Source organism: Ruditapes philippinarum, unplaced genomic scaffold (assembly GCF_026571515.1).
Source record: "Ruditapes philippinarum isolate M1 unplaced genomic scaffold, ASM2657151v2 ctg470_1_1_1_1, whole genome shotgun sequence".
In the NCBI taxonomy this organism is placed as follows: Eukaryota; Metazoa; Mollusca; class Bivalvia; order Venerida; family Veneridae; genus Ruditapes; species Ruditapes philippinarum.
In genome coordinates, this window is record NW_026857845.1 from 144,167 (window position 1) to 167,795 (window position 23,629).

At 32.9% G+C, this 23,629-nt stretch overlaps 2 protein-coding genes across 4 annotated transcripts; one reads left to right on the top strand and one right to left on the bottom strand.

Annotated features, from left to right (window-relative positions):
• Nucleotides 1-399: 399 nt before the first annotated feature.
• On the bottom strand, nucleotides 400-8,861 carry LOC132751221 (protein aveugle-like). Its single transcript, XM_060741370.1, has 6 exons — nucleotides 8,704-8,861; nucleotides 6,812-6,920; nucleotides 6,062-6,233; nucleotides 5,605-5,671; nucleotides 2,807-2,883; nucleotides 400-1,599 (listed from the first exon to the last, which is right to left on the bottom strand). Exons 2-6 carry the CDS (start codon nucleotides 6,905-6,907, stop codon nucleotides 1,529-1,531), a joined length of 483 nt encoding a protein of 160 aa, XP_060597353.1. The 5' UTR covers nucleotides 6,908-6,920; nucleotides 8,704-8,861; the 3' UTR covers nucleotides 400-1,528.
• A 1,842-nt stretch (nucleotides 8,862-10,703) lies between these two features.
• LOC132751222 (uncharacterized) lies at nucleotides 10,704-20,977 on the top strand. 3 transcript variants are annotated; one of them, XM_060741372.1, is made up of 2 exons: nucleotides 10,704-10,861; nucleotides 17,442-20,977. In XM_060741372.1, exon 2 carries the CDS (start codon nucleotides 17,465-17,467, stop codon nucleotides 18,869-18,871), a length of 1,407 nt encoding a protein of 468 aa, XP_060597355.1. In that variant the 5' UTR covers nucleotides 10,704-10,861; nucleotides 17,442-17,464; the 3' UTR covers nucleotides 18,872-20,977. The 3 variants fall into 3 exon arrangements, with proteins under 3 accessions (XP_060597355.1, XP_060597354.1, XP_060597356.1); XM_060741371.1 differs by having other exon boundaries at nucleotides 10,705-10,869; XM_060741373.1 differs by lacking the exon at nucleotides 10,704-10,861 and adding an exon at nucleotides 10,885-11,105.
• The last annotated feature ends 2,652 nt before the right edge of the window (nucleotides 20,978-23,629 follow it).

A 23,629-nucleotide genomic window follows, 5' to 3' on the forward strand; every position in this document is an offset into this window, starting at 1 on the left:
TGAAGTTAACGACTTTAACCACTCGGTCACGGACCTGGTCAGATTGCAGGAATGTACAGACTGGCCTTAGCACTATACTGATGGAAAAAGCATAAATAACATTAGGTTTTAGCAGGTTACCGGTTAATTGTTACAGATTTCTACAATTCCATAGTATGTCTGAAATAACCAGATTAGACTGGTACTCCCTTTCAATTGTTCACATGAAAAATTGTTCAGACTGGTACCTGAGATTGTGATATTGTAACTTTAGTCTCAAAGAGCCTGCCCTTTGATTTCATTGAGATTTTTAGGTAATAAATACCTCTTACATGTACATGATTGTTGTTATTTCCTTTCAGTCAACAAAAGTACTCTTTGCTAAATGTAGATCAACAATTTTCAAAATTTTTTCTTCTATAAGTATATTGGAATGAAAATTGGTACCAATTTGTGCTCTCATACTAGATAAAAACTTCACAACTATATAATTAATCTGTAACACTTATTATATGATTATAACACTGCACAAATGAACATAGCCTGTGTAAAACTAAATGATAATTAATTCAAAATTACAATTTATTTCCGAAATTTAAAAAATATTTTGTGAGATAGGGACAATAATTGACTAGTTTTAACTGATACAAAAAATCCTTCAATACAAATTTGTTTCCTGCAAAGATAGAGTATGCATTAAACTTAAAGGTGAAGTATTAAAAATCATGTGTGATGATCTATATTTACTCAAATAAAACACTAAGGCATAAAAAATATAACACGGTTATTGAAAAGGTTTAAATGATACAGCCCAGCATAGCCACAATGAAAATTCATAAACAAGTGTCAATAATATATATATATTTATTCATCGATTCTCCTCAAATTTGTTTTTACAATTATAACCCACCTCTAACTTAAGAAATATAACTTAATTTTATTGTTAAATGCATAGCAAAAGGTTTTGCTAATCTAGACATATAAAATTAGTCTTACTGTAAGTAAGTCTTCATTAAATTTGGAAAAAATTTCCTCCTTTTGATCAATTATCTGCTCTCTACAATCACATTTTTTTAAAAGGAAATTTAATTTAATCATGCTTAAACATAATTTATCTGAAGTGCCACACCCTAATATCAATAAGATATCAATATTATAAAAAAATTCAATTATTACAAAACTTTAAAAAAAAATTTGTTCACTTCAAAAAAAGTTGTTTTTACAAAACACCCCTAAATCAGTGGGCTAAATCTATAAAACAACAACCCTTATCAAAAAGTGAAACTTTCACATACTTAAGAAATCTAAAGGTTATAAAAACAATCCACATAATTATTACTTGAAGAACATTAAAATATCAATATCAATACAAATCAAACTGAACAATAATTTTCCTCATAAATATAAATCAAGCATTTATGAAAACTTAAACATTTTATGATCTAGAGGTACGCTGCTTGAAAATTGAGAGATTATTTTGGTCATATCTATATACAAGAAGATTCATCTCCATACAGAACTATTGCAATGGTTGGTCCACTAGATAACACTATCTCTTGTCCTTCTTCTCTTTTATTGACTGTTTCTTTGTATCTGGCACTGGTAACTCAAATCCTGAACCTAAAATGGATTTGACAATTTACTTTTAACCAAGAAGCTAAAAACGAGCACTTCTATCCAGTAAGGGACCTGGGTTCGGTTCCTGGAAGGCAAAGGTAACTTTCATTTTGATTGATTATGAAATCCTTTCTATTGCACAGTACCTCTGTTCTTGTATGTACAGAAGTAATCAGTTCCTTGGAAGTTGCAAAAGTGAAGGCAACTTGTACTGGTTAAACTGCTTGGCAGCCTGCCTAGGAACCATATAATTATGCTCTGGTAAATTCAATGTGGCTTACTGCCATGATCCAGAGTGAAAACTACCAACACCCAGAGCACAGTGTTAACACTCATCTGTTGAAAATTCTAAGTTAAAAAGGGAGATAACTCCAAAATATAGCTTTCAGAATTATGCCCCTTGTCTTACAACTGTCTCTTGTCATGATTAGCAAGTATTCAAAGTTTCATATTGATAACTTTTAAAATGTTTGAATAATTGGATACAACAACGATGACGCTGTAGCGATCATAATAGCTCAACCTCTGTCTTCGAAACAATTGAGCTAAAAATGAATAACCAGTTTCTTCATAGACCTTACACTTATAACTAATCAAAATATACTATTAAATTGTAAACCTCAAACTGATATACAATATACTACCAAACCCTGAACATAAAACTTATTAAACTGTGAACCCGCCAAAAAAGATAATGAGTCCACATGTATTATCTAAACTTAAAACTAATATGATCAAACCCTTAATTAGTTTAAGGTTTATTTACAAAGCCTATCTATTCTTAAAGTAAATATATTTGTGTGTACAGTTTGTTTTTTGCTTTTATCCTGAACCAAAATCATTTCTACAGGCTTTTGATTGACCCTGAGGAGTTATATAATACATGTATGTCTTTCTAAATACAAAATATTGAAGCCAAAAATCTGCTTCCTTTTAATTTAGAAATACTTCTCAAATGTACCTTTTATTCTCAAAAGAATTAATTTCATTTACCTTACATGAACTTACTATATATTTCTAGCAGAATTAAAATTCTAAGCAGTCTGTGAATAACGCTGTGACATTTTCTTTTTGGCCCTAAAGCTTTATTATTGAAAACTTGAAATATTGATGAAATGCTTATTTCTATATACAAAATACATATAAAAATTATACACTGTGCAATGAGCTAAGAGGCTTACCCATCAAATTCATATAAAATCAAACATACCTTTTTGATCTAGGTTTTTTAAGTCTGTGGCTTCATGTTTTAATCGTAACTTCAATACATAATGCATTAACTCTTGTCTGAAATAAGACACATTTGTATGAATAATGAAACAGACACATTAGTATGAAAAGAAAAACACAAGGTTTGCTTTATAAACTTGCCTGCTTTCAAGTTGGAAGAGAAGAATAGTAATTCAACATTACCAGTTCCATTTGTATAATGGATATTGCAAAGTTGAAGGGATTTTAATATCAAAATATAACAAGAGCTGTCGGTAGGACAGCAACGCTCGACTATTCTTAGTGCTTGATAGTAAACAAGAGGGCCATGATGGCCCTGAGGTCGCTCACCTGTATATAGGCCCCCGGAGCGGGGCCAGTTTAAACCCCAGGGCTTTTATTTGAGCAAACTTGGAAGACACCCATTAGAAGATGTTTCATGATGTTAAGTATTTACTACACATATATAATGAAAAACAATGACCTCCGCCCCCCCCCCCCCTTTGGCACGGCCAATTTAAACCCAAGGGCTTTTATTTGGACAAACTTGGTAGACACCAACAAAAAGATGTTTCCTGCTTAAAATCTAACCTCTAGCTCATTGGGTTTTTTAAAAGAAGATTTTTTAAGTTTTTACTATACACATATAGTTAAAAACAATGACACCTCTGGGGCGGGGCCAGTTTTAACCCTAGGGCTTTTATTTGAACAAACTTTGTAGACACTTACTAAAAGATGTTTCATTCTTAATATCTAAACTCTAGCTATTTGGGTTTTTTCAAAGAAGATTTTTAAGTTTTTGCCATACACATATAAGGAAAATCAATGACCCCCGGGGCAGGGCCAATTTTGACCCCAGGGCTTTTATTTGAACAAACTTGGTAGACACCCATTAGAACATGTTTCATGCTAAATATCTTAACTCTAGCTCTTTGGGTTCTTTAAAAGAAGATTTTTAAGTTTTTACTATATGCATATAGGGAAAATCAATGACACCCTTGGGCGGGGCCAATTTTGACCCCAGGGCTTTTATTTGAACAAACTTGGTAGACACTCACTAGAAGATGTTTCATGCTTAATATCTAAACTCTAGCTATTTAGGTTTTTTCAAAGAAGATTTTTTAAGTTTTTGCTATACACATATAAGGAAAATCAATGACCCCCGGGGCGGGGCCAATTTTGACACCACAGCTTTTATTTGAACAAACTTTGTAGACACCCATTAGAACATGTTTCATGCTAAATATCTTAGCTCTAGCTCTTTAGGTTCTTTAAAAGAAGATTTTTAAGTTTTTTCTATATGCATATAGGGAAAATCAATGACCCCCTGGGGCGGGGCCAATTTTGACCCAAGGGATTTTATTTGAACAAACTTTGTAGACACTCACTAGAAGATGTTTCATGCTTATTATCTAAACTCTAGCTCTTTGGGTTTTTTCAAAGAAGATTTTTTAAGTTTTTGCTATACACATATAAGGAAAATCAATGACCCCCGGGGCGGGGCCAATTTTGACCCCAGGTCTTTTATTTGAACAAACTTTGTAGACACCCATTAGAACATGTTTCATGCTAAATATCTTAGCTCTAGCTCTTTGGGTTCTTTAAAAGAAGATTTTTTAAGTTTTTACTATATGCATATAGGGAAAATCAATGACCCCCTGGGGCGGGGCCAATTTTGACCCCAGGGCTTTTATTTGAACAAACTTTGAAGACACCCATTAGAAGATGTTTCATGCTAAATATCTTAGCTCTAGCTCTGTGGGTTCTTTAAAAGAAGATTTTTTAAGTTTTTACTATATGCATATATGGAAAATCAATGACCCCCTGGGGCGGGGCCAATTTTGACCCCAGGGCTTTTATTTGAACAAACTTGGTAGACACTCACTAGAAGATGTTTCATGCCAAATATCTAAGCTCTAGCTCTTTGGGTTTTTTAAAAGAAGATATTTAAAGTTTTTTCTTTTGGTTACCATGGCAACCAGAGTTCTGCATGGAATTAAATTCTTTGAACAATTTTTAAAGGTGACCACCAAAGGAACATTCCTGTGATGTTTTGATGAAATTGGCTTAGTGGTTTATGAGGAGATGTCATTTGAAGTAAAAGTTTACGGACGGACGGACAACGGACGGACGCCGGACGAAAAGCGATCACAAAAGCTCACCCTGTCACTTTGTGACAGGTGAGCTAAAAAAGCCTTGATTAAAAGGTAAAATTTTCTAAGTAAAGAAAAAGGCAAATTTTTTTTTAAAATCCATATAACAGTAATAGGCCTTGGAGAGAGTCCTATTATGCTCTCAAAGAAGATTATAAAATTTCAACATGTTTCAAAGCCTTATGTCAATGAACTTTGAAAATATTTGAGGTATTACAAAAACTTTAACATAAATTCTTACTCGAAAAAGGGGCATTATTCTGTCAAAATGCTTGATAGAGTTACCTCCTCCTGTCTACATGTTGGGGTCATGATGGTGAACAAGTGTGCAAAGTTTCAAAGCCATATGTCAATGGACTTTGAAAATATTTGAGGTATTACAAAAACTTTAACATAAGTGGTTACGCCGACGCCGACACAGACGCCGACGCTCGGGTGACAACAATAGCTCTACTTATTCTTATCGAATAGTCAAGCTAAAAAGTGAGCTATCAACAGTAGAGAGCCGACACTGGTGGCAAAGGCTAATCATGTTCGCTTACAGCAGGTTATTAAGATCTAAATATAAAACTGAGCCCCCAATAATAATTTAATACCAGAGAATTTAGTAAAATAAGTGGACTGGATGAAGAATAAAATAACATACCTGTGCTGAGGGTTGGTAATACCAATCTTCTCAAGTTTGATTTCTGTAAGGCGTATAAGTGTTCTTCCTGAAACAGCAATATTTTCATGTATGAATCTACCTATTGTTAGGTTCAATATCTAAGAAATGTCAAAACATTTACACTATTAATTCTTAGTTAGGCAGGCTGCCGCAGTCATCATACCAGGTGGTCTGGTTTTAAGATTTGACTTGCTAATCCAGTATGCTAACCATTACACAACAGTGGTCGCTAGATTTTTTCCATGCCAATTGATCATATACATGTTTAACACATCTTACCTTTGTACAAAGCTTTTTTATTTTGACTCTTAGAATCAATCTGATATTGTAATTCACCACAAAGAAGTACAAATTAACAGGGAAGCATAAAAGCTCTTAATGAAAAAGTAATTCTTCCATTGGATTATTTCTTACATTAGAAAAAACCTTCACATACCTGTTACCTCCTGATTTAGGAAAAGTTCACCATAAAGATCATGACAATGTCCTCCATGTTTCTTTAACCATTTATTTACATCGGCACTGGTCCAGAAATACAGGGGTTTGGTCTTACTGCGGGTCACTTTCTTACCCGTACTGCTTACACTTGCTTGTTCTTTTAATTTTGGCTGTAACATACATTACATTTATAATAATTTATAAATATAAGATTCATGGTTTTTATTTTCCATTCAACACCTTTCACCCTTTTTATCCAAAACTAATTAAACAGTTTTCATCCCAGACCTTCATGATGATAACATCTAATATTAGAATAACCCATTCCAATACCAGAGGGTAAAAGTCTGGTTTTATAGATAGATAGAAAAAAAACAATTTAATCTTTTTAAACATGTACAGAATACTAATTGCTGGCTACAGTTATATGTAGTTCAAGAGAGTTAAAATTTTGAAAATAGTTTGGTTAATAATAATTGATGTAGTCTCAAGTTTGAAATGACATGCATTGTAACTGCTCCCTTGAGATATACATGTAACACATTAAAATAAAATTTGTACAGAATTCTGAAAAAATACATTACATTTTATGACCCTATAATTTTAATTGCAGATGTATGCAAATACTATAATAAGAAGCATACAAATGCACATGTGTATGTCATTAAAAATTACTTAAAATTATTGAACAGTCAAAATTACTTGTAATTATTGAACAGTCATGAAACAGGATTTTTACATTACTCACACGGCTAACTGGTAGTGCTGCCACTTCTGGAATTATTTTTTCCACTGGTTTCTCATCAACCTTCTCCATATTTTCAGCCTTTCTTTCTAACTCCATATTAACCTGTTTCCTGGAAAAACAAAAGCCTACTCTTTATAAAAAATGAAGTCATGAATACAAGAGCTATACTTGAATGTGACTCATAACCCTGTAAGTATCCTTAAAGTTAAAGTATCCACATCATTGTACTTTTGTAGTATGTGTAAAAGAGCTTATGTTAATCAGAGCTTATGTCAATTGTTTATGAATCCGACTTATCAATAAAATTTACTTGACTTGATTTGATCATGTAATTTAAACTTTTGATATATGTAATTTAATTAATTTTATCCATTAATGTCAAACTCCTTGCTGGGATGCAGACAAACTTATTTATGTCAAACTCTAAAGAAAGTTAAAAAGAGAAGTGTAAAAGAGGATCAAAAAAGAATATTAAAAATGTTAGAAAAGGTGGGCTGGCAGTGTTTTTTTTTTTTTACTTTGGGGAAGGGGGTCGGTGCCCTTTGGAGGGGGAAAATGCAATAGGAGCATGGGAAATTTTATTTGTTTACTTATTTTATATTGTTTTCTTTGCGGTAAAAAATGGGAGCAACTCTTGCAACACAAGTTTAAAATATGTCGCTTTTTCTAAATATACGGATCTAAAATATCGATGTGTCTCATGTTTAACTTGTTGGCAAGCTAGAATTAGCTCCACTTACCTACCAGAGAACAATTTGTAAACAACCTTGCTGAACAGTAACTCATCAGGCAAAAATAAAACATTTTTTGGCAGTAAGTTGCAAAAAAAATGATATTCATTGCAGGCAAATTTGGGCTGCCATATAGGGGGAAATTTCAGCTTTGAGGGGAAAAAAACAAACTATTTTGAGGGGGGGAATGAGGCCGAATTTCGCAAATATTTTGGTGAACAAAAAACACTGGCTGGAAATCTAGGGTGAGACATATTCAATGCAAGCCACGGCTGCACTGAACTGTTCTTCTTGGGTAGGGAGTAGGGAAACCGCAGGGGGGAGGTGGTTCCAGTGGTTAACAGTCCTAGGTAGAACAAAATGAGAATTTATAATAGTCTTAAGTTGCTGTGAATAATGTATAACACAGGTAATGGACATGGCGTGATGATACGGAGAGGGGTATCACATATTTTTCTGTGTGCAGACCAAAGAGAATTTTGTAGAAAAGTGATAGCCTATCATCTGCATGTCTGAATTACTTTTTTCTAAACTTAAGGGAGTGAAACGTATCCGTGACACTAGAGGTCTGACAATAATCTGGCTTGATCCACAGACGCTTGGGATTTGGAGCTCAAAACGCCTTTAAAATCCAAATAAAATGCATATTTGTCAATCCCAGGACAAGTACTGATCATATATATCAAAAAATCTTAATATATGCCGTTTTGAAAAAAAATCATATTTCAACATCTATAATAATACAGTGTATTATTATAGATGTTGAAATATGATTTTTTTTCAAAACGGCTTATATTAAGATTTTTTGATATATATGATCAGTACATGTGCTGGGATTGACAAATATGCATTTTATTTGGATTTTAAAGGCGTTTTGAGCTCCAAACCCCAAGTGTCTGTGGCTTGATCCATCAGGCTACTCTCCTTTTGACATTTTCAATTTGATCTACTTGTATTTAGGTGCGGTGCGACAATGCTTCATATTCGAGCAGGGGCATCTGTAACGTTTTCTGATATATTACGAAAGCCTATTACAGTAACTACAGAAAACAAGTTGGACTCGCGTATTATTCCAAACAAAAATAAAGCATTTTATGATATGGATCAAAACAAAATTTTTTATCGTAGTATTTGCGTTATTTTAGGTTTTAAAGGTCTTACCATTTATAACCAGCGACTGAATAAAATTATTTAATATATTTCCAAATTATGAAATTATTTTCAGCAAAGAAGAAACCATCGTAACAACAAAATACGACATAAATTTCCTCAATACTTCCTCATTTCATCTCAATCGCCCAAGCGCTCAAAATAATAGCATGAAAATACTTCCTTGTATTTTCTTATTATTGGGTTGCATGACACTAAATATTCAACGCACTAAAATATTTAACGTACTATAAGATCATTATAGTTCACAAATATTAGAGTAAAAAATATTTGACGGGTGTTTTAGGATAAATTTATCTGCATGTTTTAGAGGAACTTCACTTAGAAAAAGCCTAAAAATATAAAATCTGAAATTCTTACATAGTCCAGGGTCTTTCAAATTTGAAAGAGTCTGCATAGTCTTAGACCCAGCACAGTGTTGGGATAGTGTAAAAAAAGTAATTCTAGAAAAAAATATATACATATATTTTTTTTTCTATAATTACTTTTTACACTATCCCAACACTGTGCTGGGTCCCTGTGAGACCAACAGGAAGATATGAAAAAGATAAATGAGAAATATTTAGATTCAGAAATTTATAATAAATTTGTTCTTTTGTGCCCTTTGAAGTCCGCTTTTCGCAACTATTTTCGCTTTTGGTCATTTTTTTCACAATTATAATAATACTAAGTAGTTCTGGAAAAACGGAGTTAGCACATGATCTATATATATGCACGCAAGTTACTGATGTTCACCTATACAGTACAGCAAATGGAACACGTTCCTCGAAAAATAATTTCCAGTCCCGTCATGTCAAGGAAAAAAACTCAGTGGACTCCCTTTAAGCACTTAGACAACACCATTGGTTGTACCTGGGACGCATTTATATTTAAACTATGATTAAATTAATACATGGCAAATACTGTCTTAGAGGTTTTTTTTACCTTATTACTATAACAAATAGAGAGATTTATTTTAGTTTCCTGTTGGGTCTTCTGTGACATAACTGTCAGACCTTGTAATTATGAATTAGTCAACGCAAATCGTACATTTAGTGTGATTTATTACATTTAAATACAGAATCTTACTCAAATAAATAGAATGATAAACATTCTACTTAATTAGTGAAACAACGCAGCTAGTATATATGTACAATCCAGGACATTTTTTTGTCCCAGGTACAATGTAATAGCATTACCGTAAGAGACTAAAGTCAGAAAGTTCAAACACGTAATGTTTATGCATAGATTTACATTATATTAATTCCTATAAGTTTCATTGTGTGCAACTTTCAATTCTTCTCTTTTATAGCAAAGAATGTGAGATACGAATCTTTGTTTTTTGTGTGTCATTTAAATGTCAAAATATCATAATTATGCGCTATCTAAAATGATATACAATATGCATATCATTTGTGAATTACAGATAAATCGTCTCTTTAGCATAAAGTTTCTGCATTTATCATTGCACTGTAAAAGAGCCAAAATTTACTCAAAAGTCTTGTTGTATTTGTAATTTACGATTTCATCCACAAGCTTTACGATGATTTATGATTCAAAGTGGGCTAGATTTTAGAAACAAGTTCTTTTTGTTACAAGACGCCCTTTTAATGCGTAAACGTATTTTATCATATCAACATACATCTTTTTATCATGACGGATAGTGTATTTATTTTTGTTATGCCCGGCAAAATTGGAATTTTTCTTTACCTAATTTTTCTTACCGTGATATCACGTGCGTTCTCGATCACACGTGTGTGATAAACATGTATTGTACAATTTATATATACAGTTTTTTTTACACCTTTGTATGCATTCAGTTATCTGCCCCGGATTATTTATTAATCTCACGAAAGCACTTCTTTTTAACCGTTATGGTTTTTTTAGTAAGTATAGCCAGAAGGTTTTAAAATACTACCTATTTTTATCAATAAAAATACCAAGACCGGTTTAGCCCCAGTGATCAATTTCAAAAGATTTTCTCACGTGACGTATAGTAATTATTTTTCTTTCACAAACCATAGCCACTGTACCGTAGTTGTGTAGACAGCTATAGAATTTCAATATCGACCAGTGGAAATAAAACAGGGAATAAGCAGCCAAACGGGACGGCAAAATATTTACATATTTTCTGTATGGATTTATATGATTAAACAGCAAACTATTCACGGTAATAAGGTTAGAATTTATTAATTTTATACTTGGCTTAACATTTAACGTTTTCGAGGAGGTAGTTTTATCAACAAGTTAATACAGAATTGACGTAACTTGGTGACAGGTGTGTCTGAAAATACCAACTGTACTGATATAGTTTAATTGGTTCAATCTATAATACAACGTATTTACATAAATTTGTATATTGTATATGGAATTTGTTGGAATATTGTTGGACGAAAAGATCAATTAAAACTATGGTAAGATTTGTTGATAAAATACGTCTTAACTAAAGTATTTTCGTACATAAATATATGTATTTTGTTAGATCGTCATGTATATAGACAAGAATCACTGTATCATTTATTGCGAGTTTATATTATTCAATGTGTATGGTTTATGCGAGCACAATGTCTTTACTTCCGAGATCACTTGTAGTTTATTTGCAATTGAACTTAATCGTAATTAAACCTGTATCACAATCTTAGCAAATAAGTTTCTTTTACTGAAAAGGAATAAAAATACAATAAATTTCATTCGATTCAATGAAGAGAAGAAAAAACTTATTCTATTATAGAATAACTGAATTAGATAAGTGATCTGACATTGACTTATGAAACACTTATTAAACATATAATATATATTGATTTATTGTCAATTTGGCAAGCATGCTATCTTTTCCATTCTGGGAGAATAATTGATTGTTTTGGTGGTCTATGCAGGAGAAAAAACATAATTTTCGCTTCACTGAAAAAATAAAACGTTACTATTATTATTACATTGTATGAAACACATGCTTCAAGACTTTTTTTCTCAAATATAATTGAAATTTTATTTATCCAAAAGCGTTCTGCATTGCTGAAATTAAATTATATTAGCAAAAGGGGTCTGTAAAGTACTTGTGTCCAATTGCGATATTTTCTTCCTATTGTAAGCGAATACTTAATGGCCTTTAATTTTCCTTCGCCTTTTAAATTTGGAGTTGTCATTTCTGGTCAATGTAACGAGAATGTCTAATTTGTTAGTATAATACGTGTCTAACATGCAGACATTCGGGATGATGCCCTGGCTCAATGATATACTTTTGGCCAATATCTATTACATTGGACTGCTGGGCGTATAGCGACATAACACTTAAAATGTGGTTAAATAATAGGTTAACTAATTTAATACCACACTCTTTATATTCATAAAGCTCTTTATAACGTTGCTAACGAATATCCATATATTGTATTATATATGTACATGATTGTTTATACATAATTTATAAAGCGTTCTTCATCATACTACGTAACTTGTTGTCATAATATTGCACAGTGACATCATTGTGTTTGATAATGCATGAAGTTCGTAAAATGTCGTCTGCTGTGTTAATAGCATTTCATCTGAAACGTCTGCATTTTGCAGCAGAGATTATAAGTTCCATATAGACCATTGCGTCTTCAGTGTTTAAAGAATTAGTCTCCTGGCTGGTTGGAATTTCTAAAGCGGATGCCGATTTTAGTTCTAAATCGATTTTATTAAAATATGTTTTATAAGAAATAAGTCCGTAAACTAGCCAAAATGTCTATACTATTGCATTAATCAAATGTGAACATACAGAAAACAAACAGAAAACCGATGTATTTATTTATATTATAAGACATTAATTGATTCTATCTCCCCAGTCCACACCCCTTCATTTTTCCCATTTTGTCGGCTCACGACTCATGAATTTGGACCTTTTAGGTTTCAGTTATGTATTAATTGAAAGTAGTATTGGTTGAATCTAGGAATTTAGTTTATTCTGTCTTAGAATATAGTTTTGTATTGTTCCCACTTATCTAAGAATGCTGCCAGAGTCTTCAGTCCAATTTGGTTATGCCCAAGACATTCAAGGTTCATAGTCCTTTATAATTCCTGTTTAATCCTTGACATCTTCAATATTATTTAGCGTTCGATGTTGTGATAGTGTTTTACTGGGTTTCAACTAAGTTATGGTCACAATCGGCAACCAATGTGTTATATCAGATGGTAATATGTAAGATAATAATATATAAAATGGTAATATACACTAACACAATGTCATAAACCCGTGTTTTTCAACAAAGGGAACGAGTGTTCGAGCACTATTTAAGGCAACGGTCTACACCAGCTAGCGATTCCACATATGACATCAGTATTAATAAATACAAGAAGTAGAAGAAACTCGAACATGAGACTAAATTTATTTTTTTTCGCCAACGAATGAACGGCTGTATTGTTCAGAATTAATGTTAAATTATGTAAAATATATTATTTAGAACATTAAATGTAGTTAAACATGCATGAATGTGATAATTAATATTTCGTGACATCCGTCATCGGGATGTTGTAATAATATATATTACGCATATACATAATGTATTGAAATCACATTTCTTTCATTGGCGATATGAAACAACCTTTCTTAGCTCAGAGGGCGTGTCGTTCACGGATAAAGTAATTTCAATAGAAAAGTTCGATGATGGGATTTTGAATGTATTTATTTTTGGTGAATTAAATCCCGCACCTTTTTTCGACGATGAGAATGAGAAATAAAGTTTTGAAATAAAGAAGTGAAAGTTAACAGTTTACTTTAAACTAGAAGCGTTTTCGGCGTTCAGTTAAATGTCGTCTGCTGTTTTGGGTGAAAATTAACTGACCGATATTCAACGAGCTATTGGTCGTCGGGAAACCTTAAACCCAAAACAAAAAGAAGTTCATAAATAAAAAAAACACTTCGTCATCGCACAATTCATGGTCAATTAAGGTTCAATTAAGGTCACAGACACACAGCCCACGGGCCTGAATGTTTATATTATATCGACATAAGTTTTGATTCAGCCAGATTGTCATGCTCTTAGAATGTGTATCATACGTTTATTTTTATAACAAGGAATGTTATAATTTCAAAAGATCTCGTGATAAAGGATTGTATAACCCATTCTTTTCATGTAAGAATTGTAGGATTATAAATGTTACACGGTTTTACATTATCATTATGCTATTGTATTACCGGATGACTTGACAATGTTTCAAATTGTCATCTCATTTTTCTTTAAAACTAGGTTGTACATGTGTTGGGTTCCGCATACTATTTTAATGATCCGGTTTGATAAAAACTGGTACAGGTGAAATTAAAACTTTCTCCTCACAGATGAAAATATTTAGGTCAGTGTTATCAAATGACTACGCCTCCCATAAAATACAGGCGTGTCCTATTTAGGCAACTGAAAAAGTTTTTAGATATTGTTGTTTATCACCAATATACACCTGCATGTTGAAAGAATGCGATAGAGAACGGGGGGTATGTGATTAATTTTTAATATCTTAAATATAAGAGGTCGTCGAAAAGAGATATTTTAGTATACTCCTGACAATAGTGGTTGACGATTTAGCGATTTATTTTTTTACCATAAATGAAAGAGTAAATGCAACTTTATCCACATTTCACAGCATATAAAGGCTCGTTATGCGTCACAAGTAGATATTTGTTCTTCTGTAAAAGAACAAACATGTGTTTGATGCATGAGAAGTTTTTTTAGCGCCTTAAGAAAATAGCCCTGAATGTGAAACTTTTTTGTGAAAAGTTCAGTCATAAAAATGTAAACAAAGTGGTATTTTGACTTCTATTCACTATCATTTACTAACGGTCAAAAAGCAAACGATGGATACGTTTCGGAACCTGTAAATTAAAAACTTTGATCTTTGGAGCTTAATGGGTCTTTAATTATTAACACCGTCTGGACTGGGAACCACTACCCACATCTTTAGAACGGCTGCCACTTTTGAAAGCATTTTTAAAGATCCCCAGTCTTATAGTCCAGCTTAATGAAAATGTGATTTGGTGGCGTATAAACACGCGCGTACGAGTATGTTTCTCCGTTGCAGAACTCAAATTTTCAGGGTTTTTTTTCACGAATCCGCACGGAATAGCATTTTCAGATGGTAATTGCAGTCTTAAGATCGGTCACGTATCATCCTGTTTAAGGATATGTGCATGGCCATTAATAATGTAACCTACGGAAGCGAAAAGGTGCTTTCTTCGCATTTATGTTTTATTACGCTATTGGCATTAAAAAGGAGATATGTACTGCCTTCTCTATGCAAATGATTTCACACTAATGCGTTTGTCAGATTTAGAGATCAAATCTTTTCATGCGCATATGTCATTATTACGATAATCTTCACGGTAAATATTCTGAATAAATTTTACATGAATAACAATTTATTAGCACGCAAATAAATACAAAAACAGGCAGAAATTATCCTCCATATGACTGCTTTTAAAAGACGATTTAACGTTAAATTTTATCGAGCCATAGTTCATATTTGTTTTTTGTAAATGATATATCATTTGACGCTTTTCCACTATAATTAATTACAAAACTTGTTCATTCGTTTATTTCTGACAGCTATATATCTATATATTAATTAAGTGTCTGTGAAGCAAATAAACAAACAAAAAACTGTTTATTGTATTTGTTGTTTTAAACGACATTATAATCAAACAATTAAGAATAGAGAATATGCCTAAAAGGTTAGAGAAACTGAAAATGTTACATATTGGTGTTATACAAAAATTTCATACATGTAGATAAAAAAACGAAATTCACAGAATTGCAGTATATTTTATGCATTTTAAGCAGCGTTTCAGTTTCAAGTAGTAGTATGCGGCTGTCATTTTTTTCCTATCCAGTTTTATCTAAAGTTTTATTCCACCTGCAAAATGCCATACACTACAAATGTTTACATTTAAAGAATCACAATAGGTGTTTTATAATATATGTAGTTTAAGTAGGCATAATATAAGATATTTATAAGATCTATTGAAAAGAAAAAAATATTTTAATTGCTCACAGTAGGATATTATTTTTGAAAAAAATATTGTCACGAAAGACGGATAATACACCATCAAAAATAATTGCCTGCTTAGAAAGATTTAGGATAGATACAAATCTTGAGTATTCAACGACACTGTAGTGTTGCACTTTTCTCTCATTTATAGTTTTTAAGGCACTCAACCAATTGGAACACCTCGGTTATTATCAATAATATCCGAAGTTTGACGGAAAAAGCCGAGAAGATGCTCATATATGAATGCGAATTGAAATTTCCTCTGAAGGAAAGAAAATTTGTGTTTTACAATGTTTTAATAATGGATTTCGAGCATGTTAGATTCTTATCACGTGAAAAACTCGGCTTTGTATATACATGATTTGTCTAAACATAAACAAAATGGGTCTTGAGGGCGGGACGGTTTTTTTGCGGGGGTGGGTAGTCTTTCATACAAAATACTAAATACAATATTGTTTTACAAAATTGGTGGCCAAATAAGCAAGAGACTGTGTAGCTATATGGCCAATAAGTACCCATTGTTGAAACTGGGGCAGAACACATAAAACAAAGAGCTTCTTAAATAAAACATTAAAGTACTTTTGGGACTTAATGAGCATTTGAGAGTGGCTGTTGCTAATGTCAGTGCACACTGAGATCACGTCCATATGGCGCGATTAAACGTAGGTTATGGTTATTAAAAAATCTCACAACTTTCATCACAATAAAAAGCTTAAACTATTTCAGTTTGATCGTTAAAATGACAAATTTCCATTTTCAGTCTTACATCTAAAACCAGCCGCACGGAACTCTTACTTAACCAAATCTCTTAATTCTTTCATTTGGATTATTTCGTATGGTAATTACAGGTTTAAGATTTAAATCCAGAAAAGAGAATAATGTTATGCGAAGAATACGACAACATTACCGTGTATTTCTGCTTTCTGCGTGTCATAGGATTATATGATATATTAATTAAAATGACTAAAATGAAGACGAAACTATGTTATATCAAAGTTTCTGTTTCAAACTGGTCAGATCCAGTAATGTTTGTGTGACGAGAACCTGTTTTTTTATGAAATAAAAGTGATAGTCTTTAATTTTTAGCTCGACCATTCGATAAGAATAAGTAGGGCTATCCTAGTCACCCGAGCGTCGGCGTCGGTGTCGGTGTCGACGTAACCACTTATGTTAAAGTTTTTGTAACACCTCAAATATTTTCAAAGTTCATTGACATCGGGCACACTTGTTCACCATTACGACCCCAACCTGTAGACAAGAGGAGGTAACGCTATCAAGCATGTTGACAGAATTATGCCCCTCTTTCGACTTTAAATTTACGTTAAAGTTTGCGTACCACCTCAAACATTTTCAAAGTCCATTGGCATACTACTTTGAAACTTTGCACACTTGTTCACCATCATGCCCCCAACATGTAGACAGGAGGAGGTAAATCAATCAAGCATTTTGACAGAATAATGCCCTTTTTTCAACTTGGAATTTATGTTAAACTTTGTGTACTACCTCAGATATTTTCATATTTCATTGACATCTTATACACTTCTTTGTGAGCATTTTAGGACTCTCTTCAAGGCTTATAACATGGAAATGAAAAAAATGGGCCCTTTTGTGAACTTAGCAAACTTAACATTATCAAGGCTCTTTTACTATCAAGCACTAAGAATAGTCGAGCGTACTGTCCTTCCGACAGCTCTTGTTTTTGTATTGAATACCATTATAGCTTTGTGTTTATATTTCAGGATACTTCCGGCACGTTTGAACCATGGCTGAACGCAACATCCGTCATGTAGAAGACGTTTTCAATGGACGTGTAAACGGTGTGGCACCTAACAAGCAACACAATATATTAGACAGGAAAAGTAGCTTCAATATGTTTAAAAATAAACAGGCTCCAAGACCTCCGTCAGATCAAATGCCGTTACCGAAAATTGGTAACTATCAGCCGAAGATGTTACTTCAAAAAACACCTGGTGACGGTGAACATGATCGTAAAGACAATATTCACCAAGTGCAAGTTCACCATACAAGTAATGGCGTTTCAGCACCGCCGTTGATTATTGGTGACAAAGACGTTCCCCTTCGTATTGAAAACGACACGGTTGATATAAGAGATGACCAGCCTATACCAGCACCCAGACGGAAACGCCGCGCGCCAAATGCACCGGAAACGGAAATTATTCATTCTGAACCATCAACAAGTAATCCGCTTTTCGGCAGATCAATGTCGCAAAGGTCAGATGAAGAAAGGTTTGAAATGGACTTAGAAGAGCAAGGAGGTGATATTGACTTTAGCAACGGTCTTGATAATCCGGGATTTCATTCACGAGAAAGGAAAATTAGTGGGGTGTCACGTGAAAGAACAGATAGTGAATATTCTTGGGCTGAGGAGCAGCACCAAAGAATTCAAAATGAACACCAAAATAATAAAAATGGGATAACGTATCCCTACATACCACCTCCTGATTATGAGGATGAGGAAATGACGATGGAGTTTGAGGATGATTATGAACCAATGGTAGATTATGAAAGAAACAACGCAAAAGTTTATAGAGAATTAGAAGGAGATGATTTTGGGAAATACATACAAGAAGACGATTACGAGTTTGATGCACCAAACCGACCTCTTCGACATCCTCCGCCACCTGGTAGTCAAGGGGGACATTTTATGCAAAATAGGCCCCGGCATGTTCAAAAACCATTAAAATCAAACAAAAACATTGACAAAAAAATGACCAAATCAAAGAAAAAACACGCCCCTAGTGAACCAAATATGAAAAGAAACACTATACGTGATTTTACTTTCTCTGACTCTAAGATAGGGTGGGGTGATAGAACAACAAAAAGTACGTCTGCTAAGGGGCGCTATATCAAACATAACAAAGACCGTATGCGTATTGACAACGCAGAGACATTTGGACAGAAAGACACGAAAGGGTCTTACGAGGAATTTCTAAGGGTCAAGAATGGGATTCCTTTAGAAAGCCCCAATAGTAGTGATAGCGGAGTAGATACGGGTGAGGAAAGACATCATATGAACATGTATCAACATAGTCAACCAAAACAAATGAGAAACGGAAAATATGAAAATAAACAAAGTATGTGGCAAAGATTAACATGGAGATTTCGCAAGCCCCCTCCTGCTCATATAATACAGTCAGAACGTTTATGATAAAACATTTGTAGGAGAAGAGGAAGGGGTGACTATGTGTTGGAATTCAGCTATAGATCTATCATAGATATGATTCTTTTCGGGATTTCTTTTCTTTCGAAACAGTGTAATCATGGTCATTAAATCTGATACAAACCTAAATCTGATACAAACCCAGTCTGTGGATTTTACGAGGTGGTGCACTAAGTTAAAAGAAAGTGTTGAATTGGAGATAATGCGCTTATTCTTTGTTGTAGAAAGTGGGTCATTAAGTTGTTAAAAATAATGTAAGTATGAGGCAATACTACTAATGACAAATCAAATTATTTGGTATTTAAAAGTTCAGTACAACCACAACAGAAACTAAATGTTACATTTCGGAATCTTGTTAAAGAAAGAATTGCTTTGATGTTAAAGGAATTTGTAAACAGTTTAATTGCGATTTCTAATCTAAAATTCATTGTACATGTACTTGCTCGATTTAGCAACATGTATGTACATGTATTCCATTCGTTATTATAAGTCGTCTGCTGATGTAACTAGAAGCAGACGATCAGGGGTAAATCTATGTTCTCTAAATGGATAAGTTATGAATTCAGAGAAGAGAGAAAAAAAATACAGAAGATTTTGGTTAAAAATGGCATTTAAAAGTGATGTAGGCATTTTCATTTATAAAATTACAAGTCGTTGACTGTTGATTGTTCAAGCAAATATTAAAGTGCATACTGTTGTACTTTTGGGCGTTATAAAGTGTATAAATGCTTTTGTAAATATTTGGTTTTAACTGTGATATTACTGTTAACCAAGCAGATAACTCGTTTTTTTTGGTTGATATCAAGGGTATTTCAATGTTTAAACAACTTGTTAAGCACGAAATTATCAGCAAATCGGTACAGGCACGTATTAATTAAAGTACATTTTTACCTGAATATGACTTTTTCATATGAAAGTCATTTTTTATTCATCAGTGCAAATAAATACGCCCATGTACATTGACTGCCTAAGTAAATACAGACTGTTTGCAAATTTATTTAATGGAATCAGTGAGCCGGTATATTTACATAGTTTTAGATGACGAACCTTCTTTCAGTAGGGCAAAGTGTTCATGTGCATAATATGTAAAGAAATATAAATATTTTTTACATTTTCAAAGTCTCATCACGATCTACTTTGGCTGCTGTATTACCGACATGGATTTTTTTAATTAGAAGATGTACCTATAGATTGTTTAAGACTGTTTTGATAATTGTTAAATGTTTGTAGTACATATTATATACAGCAATATATATACAATTTATGATACAGATCTCGAAATGATATCAAGAAGTTATAACACCGCCCTATATTATACACATTTGCGGAAGTCGGTCGTGATTGGTCTTTTCAGAAAAAGTAAATCGTATGATCAGGCGATAAACAGAGCTGTGTTCAGAAGGCTACAAAACATGTGCCTTTTATACTGAATGTTTAAATCATAATTCATAAATTTAATTGCAATGGAGACATATTAAATATTTCATGACGTTATTTTCCATATCCTTATTTCCATACAGCCATTAGTTTATATAATATATGTCTATGCTGCACACAATTTGAATATATCTTATATAACAGACATGCATGTTATTTGCGTGTGTGATACGATCCTAATTAGCATTTGGCAAACTTGCAGTCCTTCTTAAGTTTATTCTAAGTACTCGGTGAACTTTATTAATATTATGTATACGTTTTTGATAATTTTATTACTTAGCGCCGTGAAGTCATAATTTCTAGAACAATATCGCATTTCAAACAGATAAACATGTACATTTTTGTATATGTTTTGATAATTTTATTGCCTAGCGCTTTGAAGTCATAATTTCGTACATTAAATTTTTCATGAATGACTTATTATAATTTAGTTCTTTTTATGGTTAAGTTTATGATGTTTGCCTGTTTGGAAATTAAACAACATTAATATTGAATACATTGTTGAAATACATGACTAGTCAAAAGGATAATTAAAAGTGTTCCAAAATAAGATCATAAATAACAGAAAACGATCGTTTAAATTGGTTATTAATGTCTTTTTTGTAAATATTGGTCAACCAAATCAACTAGGTTAATCAAATCATACGTCTTCATTTATTAATTAATTAATTTAATGACTATAAACTCACTTTTAGTATAAACTGACATAAACATAATCTATATGATAGGCCTGTATTATTTCTTGTCTATAAGCTTTCATTTTCAATATACTTTGTAAGTACGATGGGCAGTATACTGGTACGATATACAATATACAAGTACGATGTGCACGACGTGCAGTATACAAGTACGATGTGCATGACGTGCAGTATACAAGTACGATATGCATGACGTGCAGTATACAAGTACGATGTGCATGACGTGCAGTATACAAGTACGATATGCATGACGTGCAGTATACAAGTACGATGTGCACGACGTGCAGTATACAAGTACGATGTGCATGACGTGCAGTATACAAGTACGATGTGCACGACGTGCAGTATACAAGTACGATGTGCATGACGTGCAGTATACAAGTACGATGTGCATGACGTGCAGTATACAAGTACGATGTGCACGACGTGCAGTATACAAGTACGATGTGCATGACGTGCAGTATACAAGTACGATGTGCATGACGTTCAGTATACAAGTACGATGTGCATGACGTGCAGTATACAAGTACGATGTGCACGACGTGCAGTATACAAGTACGATGTGCATGACGTGCAGTATACAAGTACGATGTGCATGACGTGCAGTATACAAGTACGATGTGCATGACGTTCAGTATACAAGTACGATGTGCATGACGTGCAGTATACAAGTACGATGTGCACAACGTGCAGTATACAAGTACGATGTGCACGACGTGCAGTATACAAGTACGATGTGCACGACGTGCAGTATACAAGTACGATGTGCAATAAACAGGTACGGGGCATAGTATACAAATAAACATGTTTTTCATGGCTTAATGTAACGAATGCCTCTCAACCAATATCATGTAAAAGCATTTACCGGTATGCATATAAGAAAACATTCCTTTCATTATATTTTGTCAAACTTGGCCTACATTTTTTGTATTAGTATTTTCACAGTAAAACGGAACAAGACTAGGCCATATTTAAGAATTTGTCACCACATTCAATGGTGAAGTCACATGTTTTCACAAACATTTACGTCAATGATTTACAAAATGGCAAAACATTCATTGTCAGATTTTAAGTTATTTTATTTAGATTCTATTCGATTCTACATTGCTTATTATGTATTTTTTGACTATTTGACATGTATAAACATACGTACACTATTATAATATTATGATAACTGCATTCATGTGGGTACCTCCTTCTCATTTGTTTAAAAATGTTCAAATTATTTTTTCCTGTTAAAATGTACAGTTATTTAACAAATTATATATGTTTTATACCTAAATATTCATGTTGAACACCCAGATAATAAGTTTAACACCCTCTCTGTTACATAGGTTGCTCAATAACTGCTATAAAGTATTTTTTTCAACTTTATATCATGTATGTATATGAACCTCCTTGTTAATTTATACAACGTTAACGTATATAGCGTTTACAACGTTAACGTATATGTATTACAACGTTTACGTTTGTAAATGTATGCATAGCAAAGTTAATTTTTTTATTTGTTTGGGTATGCAAATTTTATTGTTATTTATAATGTATTTTTAATTTATACAATGTTAACATATACTCATGAATTACAACATTGATTTAGATATTTCAACGTTATGGTATATGCTGTAACGTATGTTACATGTTATATTAGTTAACAGTTACATGGCTTTGCATGCTGCAAAGGTTATATAATGAACAGTCGTTTATACACGGTCATATAACTTTTGCAACGCTTTTATGATAGTGCACATTTCATCTGTGCAGATTTAAATATAATTGATTTGTAAATTTGCAGCAGTGTGGAATATTGATAATGTAAACGTCACGTGACTGAGTGGTCTATCACGTGACTGAGTGGTCTATCGCCGCTGTGAGTTCGAGTCTCATCAGGGACTTTGAATTATGTGAGAAAGCTATACAACTGTATTAGAAAAAGCGGACGGTTGCCCACATGTGCCTGAAACAATTGAGCTCTTAAACTATCGGTAAGGTTGCCTGAAGTCTTCCTTCACCAGTAAAGCTGCACATTCGCCATGCAATCTTGATAAACCAACATAATAATGTAATATATGAATATATAGTCTGGATGGACTATTCAAAATCGATGTTAAAAACGTGCAGTATTGTAATTCAACTATTATTATTATAATTAACATAATTTGTTAAAATGTTTAGATGATTCATATATTACAACGTTAACGCATATTATTTACAACGTTAACAAAATATATCATAACGTTCAAGCCAGTCGTAATGTCCTTTTCCCTGTCAAGTGCTCGTTGATAAGATTAATAGTATAATTCTTCTATTTTTTCAGTGCTTTAAGCACTTTATGTAGAGAATAAAGTATATGCATGTTTAAATTATGTGGTTTTTTATTTCTTATTTTACACCTTGTGATATATCTTTTTATAAATTTACAGGAAACAAAAATCGTTTGCATTTTTATTAAGGGAAAACTATATACCCTCCAAGTGGCACATAGAACACACAGCAGTGTGACAAACTAGTCGAGCAGAACGACCAGCTTGTGGCCAAGGACCACAATTATTTTCTATTATTACCTGATACCTTATATAAATGTAATTTGTTATTATTTACTGTTTTCTGAAAT

Excerpts from the sequence above, each read along its gene's own strand:
- LOC132751221 (XM_060741370.1), bottom strand. The coding sequence starts at position 6,907 with ATGGAGTTAGAAAGAAAGGCTGAAAATATGGAGAAGGTTGATGAGAAA. Across the intron at positions 6,234-6,811 it reads CAGCACTACCAGTTAGCCGT|CCAAAATTAAAAGAACAAGC; the intron begins GTGAGTAATGTA and ends TGTATGTTACAG. Across the intron at positions 2,884-5,604 it reads ATTACCAACCCTCAGCACAG|ACAAGAGTTAATGCATTATG; the intron begins GTATGTTATTTT and ends GTCTTATTTCAG.
- LOC132751222 (XM_060741372.1), top strand. The coding sequence starts at position 17,465 with ATGGCTGAACGCAACATCCGTCATGTAGAAGACGTTTTCAATGGACGT.